At 48.2% G+C, this 4,880-nt stretch overlaps 1 protein-coding gene across 1 annotated transcript in view; it reads left to right on the plus strand.

The window, feature by feature from the left end:
* Positions 1 to 1,499, plus strand: part of SLC18A1 (solute carrier family 18 member A1) — a 24,433-nt gene extending 22,934 nt beyond the window's left edge. Inside the window, exon 14 of the mRNA XM_011366905.2 lies at positions 1,386 to 1,499. Within this exon, the coding sequence (XP_011365207.1) occupies positions 1,386 to 1,499 (114 nt within the window). The remainder of the gene's footprint in view (positions 1 to 1,385) is intronic.
* Positions 1,500 to 4,880: the final 3,381 nt, after the last annotated feature.

Raw genomic sequence — 4,880 nt, forward strand, 5'->3', positions numbered from 1 at the left:
GGGGGCTGGGGTATGGCTGACGGAAGGTGTCTTGTTTGCTCTGGCCACAGGCATGGTAGATTCCTCTATGATGCCCATCATGGGACACCTGGTGGACCTGCGCCACACCTCTGTGTACGGGAGTGTCTATGCCATCGCCGATGTGGCCTTTTGCATGGGCTTCGCTGTGGGTATGTTGGTCAGGGAAGAGGGGAGTACCCAGGGCCCAGTGCCCCAGTCTCCCTTATCTACTGTTTACCAGCCGGACGTGGAGCTGGGAGGCTGATCCTCCCAGGGTTCTGGAGATATTTGACCCTGGGACATCTTCTAGGTCACCTGCTGCCCCTCACGTGGTGTCTTCTGTGTGATCAAGGCTCAATAAACACTGGTGATTTTGGTTTATTCCTCACAGGCCCATCCACCGGGGGTGCCATCGTGCGGGCCATCGGCTTCCCCTGGCTCATGGTCATTATCGGGGTCGTCGACATCACCTATGCTCCCCTCTGCTACTGCCTGAGGAGCCCCCCAGCCAAGGAGGAGAAACTAGTAAGGGGCTCTGACTACTGCTAACAAAACAAAACAAAACAAAACTTCTGTTTCTGTGTCTCTCACATTCCTTTTCATCCCGTGCACTTATTTCCTCCCTCCTTATCGTCTCTCTGCTTTGCCATATGTTCTGATCCCCTTTTCATCTTTATCTTTCCTTCGGGCCCTTCCTTATTTTCCCTTCTCTACATATCACTTTCTCTCTCACACCAGGCAGTTAAGCAGGGTCCTAAGTAAAGAAGGAAAATCGGAAGTTTATAAAGAGATTGGAGCAGGGACCATCAGAGGTATTCTGCAATTGCTGTAGTTACTAGCAAAGGGTGAATTACCAGTTTATCTCCCTAAAATAGGCAGAATTCCACCGGGCACATTCATTCATTCATTCATTCATTCATTCATTCATATCTGCCATGATCCTTACTGGGTCATCTCTTAAAGTACCAAAATCCCCAAGGGAGAGCACCACAACATGATTTTAGTTAACAAGATACTTCGCTTTCATTGCAGCGTGAGCGCCCTGAGGGTCTCAGTGGGTTGGGGGTGGATGTGGAGGCTGTTCAAAGGAAGGACAGAAGACAGGAAGGTCCGATGGGGGGCAGGGTGCCAATTTCAGTTGTAGCCTGTAGCCAGCACTACCGCTACTATGATTCATTTAAGAGATATCAGATGTTTGTCCTGACTAAGGTTGCTATTCCCAGGTGCTTTGGGAAGCCCATGCTCATACATGAAGCAGAAAAAGAGTCCCATGCTTGTCCTGAGTCTTTCCTGAGCAACACTAGTCTTGGATGAGCTAGAGGGGAAGGGAGTGGGGAGGCCGGTTAAAGATGTGCAGTGATTTCTCATCCTGCCTCTTGCTGCAGGCAATTCTGAGCCAGGACTGCTCCATGGAGACTCGGAGGCATGCAGTCCAGAAGTCCGCAAGGGCGTTTCCTCTGGGGGAGGACAGCGACGAGGAGCCTGGCAGTGAGGAGTAGCAGCAGCAGGTGGCCCCTGAGCCGGTCACATGTGGACCTACGAGGCTCAGACTTTAATGACCACCTCTTTTCCTGGCACCAGATCACCGTATGCCACTCAATAGGCTTCACTTCCCCCCCCCCCAGGTGTCTCCTTTCCTGCCCTCCCACAGGTGCCGTCCTCTCGTTTCACCTGCGCGACCATAGCTCTCCCTCTGTGCTTTCATCTCTCAGGCAGCCCATTTTCCGTGGGAAGACAGAGTCATGCTTTCTCCTGGGCTTCCAGGAGGCTGATTAAACTCGAGCTGTGACAGGTTCTGCAAGGGATGACTCATTTCCTGGAGGTGGCAATGAGCACAGCGTGCCCCTGAAACCAGCGGGTGGCTGACAAACCTCATTTCATCTGTTATCTGATTTTCTTGGGCACATCCCCAACAGACCATCAGGATTTTGCGCTCTGTGCTCAGCCCGGTCCTCCCTGAGTTTTCCTGGCCGAGTCGAGAAAGTGTCCTCAATGCTGTGCTGCTGCCAAACTGCCAGTTTGCGAAATCTTCCACCTGGCTTTTGTAAGCTGAGTGTTTTTTCTGGGGCAAAACCTCCAGCTGCTGGCGTGACTTGGCCCTCTGCGGGTGGAGAGCTTCTCTCTCCTTCATCACCCGAGGGAAAGAGCCGTTTTCTCTGATGCTCGAGTTACTGTCATTCTCGCTAGTTCCCCTGTGGGTTTCTGCCTTTCCTAAACCTGTTAGACTCTGAGAAATAAAAAGTAGGAGAGCAGGGAAAAAAAATCTATTCACCCCAGGATTCCATGGAAAAAAGTGCAAAGCAACTGCCACAGAATCCCTTCCAACTGTGAATTTCCCAATAAGTCCCTGAGGACCTTAATGAGGCATTGTTCACACTCACTGATAAGTTATCACCTAATTAATTAAATTAGATACTCTTCTATAGCAAAAGAGAACGCGTGGGCAAATACAGTAGGTACTGTAGACATTTTGACACTTTGCTACTTTTTTGTACCAGTTATTGAGCGATGGGGTTTCAAAGAGGTTGGAGACGTGGACCACCGTTAAATAGCTTCCCACCTATTCGGGCAAACGGGACCTACACGGTATAAACATGATCAGTTCTGCAAGTTAGCGTACACTCCGTTCAAGTACTAAGAGGCGGGACTGTGGGTGGGCGAGCTTGGGGATAATGGCAGAAACGGCAGCAGAGGCAGGATGGGAAAGACCCACAGGCGCAGGCAGCAGGGGGCCTGGGTATCGGATTGGGGTGTTGAGATGACTCTGGAACGATACATGACTCTGACTATTGCACTCTTCTGCGGGAGTTTGGTGGGTTCGGTACCCCCCGAATCATCAGAACCCATTCAAGCTGAGCCTCAGTGAATCTCATCACGTGGACAATGGAGGTCCACTTTATGGAGATATTTTTAGGGGGCTGGCATTTACTAGACTCGCCTGATATCTAAACCCCGATGTGCTTATATTGTCATTCAGTCAGGAGGATGTTTGTCTCAGATTTAGAAAGAGCTCCAAGATAAAATTAGGAAATCATTTGTCAAAACACATAAGCTGTAACCACGAATGTAGACTGAGTGGATGTCACCGTTGACGGCGGTGCAGAGGTGGCCAGGGGCAGTGACATTGGAGCGCTGCTGATACTCACGTCCACATGGAGGAGGAGGAATGATAAAGAATGGGCTTGTTACGGAAATTGTTAACACATTCAAAAAATTAGGAAGAATTCTTTTAAAGAGGAAGTCACTCTTCCCGGTTAACATTGTTTACGCAATACAAAACATATTTAAGGAGAAACCAATGGATATAATTTATTCTGACTTTCAAAATACTGTTGACAAGAGTCAACACCAAACACTAGGAGTCGGTCAGGATCCATTTTTTATCATCAATCAGAAATAGGTCATAAATGTAGCCTGCATGTGGACGCACGCGAAAAGGAGAATTCTATAAGAAGAGGTTAATGGGATTCATCTTCATTAGTGGCTTTACAAGAAACGCAAAGAAAAAACGACTGTTGACACTTCCCACATTCCCGGTGACACTAAAAGTTCTTCTAAAAATGAAAATACCAACCCAGCAAGAATGAGCCAGAAGTTGTTTTGGGGGGGGGGTTGTTTTGTTTGGTTTTATGACAGCACCATAAAATGTAAGACAGCCTTCGCTGTGGAAAGGTGGAGCATATGCATTATCCCTTATGAAAGGGAGGAGATGCAGATATTCTAAACGCACTCGCAGGGTGTTAGGCTCTGAACTACCAATTACAGTGCAGCAAAGACGGCGGTGGAACTGACGAGCTCGCGTGCATCCTGGGCGTCCGCAGACCGAGAGCTGGAGACAAACCGGAAGACACTTCCTTTCCAAAGGACAGGACCTGGGGCGGAAGCGGCAGCACCGCAAGTTAAAGCAGTAACTGCGGAGTCAGAGGAAATGCAGAGGGGACGCGTGAGACGCAGAACGGGGCGGGGGAAGGGGCGGGGATGGAGAGACGCAGGGAAATTCTTAGAGGGTTTCAGCATCGCTGTTTCGGTGCCCTTTGATTCTTGATATTTTGAGTGAGATCCGCTGTTGCTTTTGGCTTTTGGGATCTCGTTCCAGGTCTTCTGGAACTTCACAGTAGGGACTCTTGGTGGAAGTCTTTTTTTTATTCATTGTGCCGCACACTCAGCGGATATCTTCAGTCTAGAAAATCGTGTTCTTTTGTTCTGGGAATTTTATTGTGCGATCTCCTTGATAATTCTACGTCTGCCGTGTGCTTTCTTTCTGGAAATCCTATTAGTTGGTTGTGGGCTTCCTGGATCAATTCGTCTTCTTTCTTTTTTCTTCTATTCAATCTTTTTAACTTTTTTTGTTCCGCTCTATGAGAGATTTCCTCAATTCTACCTCCAGCTGTTCTTTGTAATATATATATGTATATATACATATATCTATCATAATTTGATTTATAAGAGCTCTCCGTTTTTTATAGCCTCCTAACCTCATTTCATGGTTGCAGTGTTTTTTATCTGAGAGTGAGTCAAATTATTCTTTGTGCCGTGCATTTGTATGTTTCCTCCGTTTAGATGCTGGCTTCTTTTGAGCTCTATTTTGGAGCCTTTCCCTAGACGTCTTGTAACGCTTTGAAAAGCTCCCGGAACCGTGATGACTGGGGTTTGTGAACTCCTGGGTTGGGAGTCGGCTCTTTTATTGGAGAACTCCCCACCATCGGTGTTTGTTGGTCTCGGCTCTAAATTTCTCGGTGCAAACACTTCTACTGGTGGTGGGCGATGAGTGAAGTTAACATTTTTTGGAGCAAAGCGGCCTAAGGGGCCTCAGGGCAGGCAGTGGAGCTCAAGCTGGTCACCCTCACTGTTTGAAGTGGGGGAACATCTTCTCTGCTTTC

This window comes from Pteropus vampyrus, unplaced genomic scaffold (assembly GCF_000151845.1).
Source record: "Pteropus vampyrus isolate Shadow unplaced genomic scaffold, Pvam_2.0 Scaffold126, whole genome shotgun sequence".
Classification (NCBI taxonomy): Eukaryota; Metazoa; Chordata; class Mammalia; order Chiroptera; family Pteropodidae; genus Pteropus; species Pteropus vampyrus.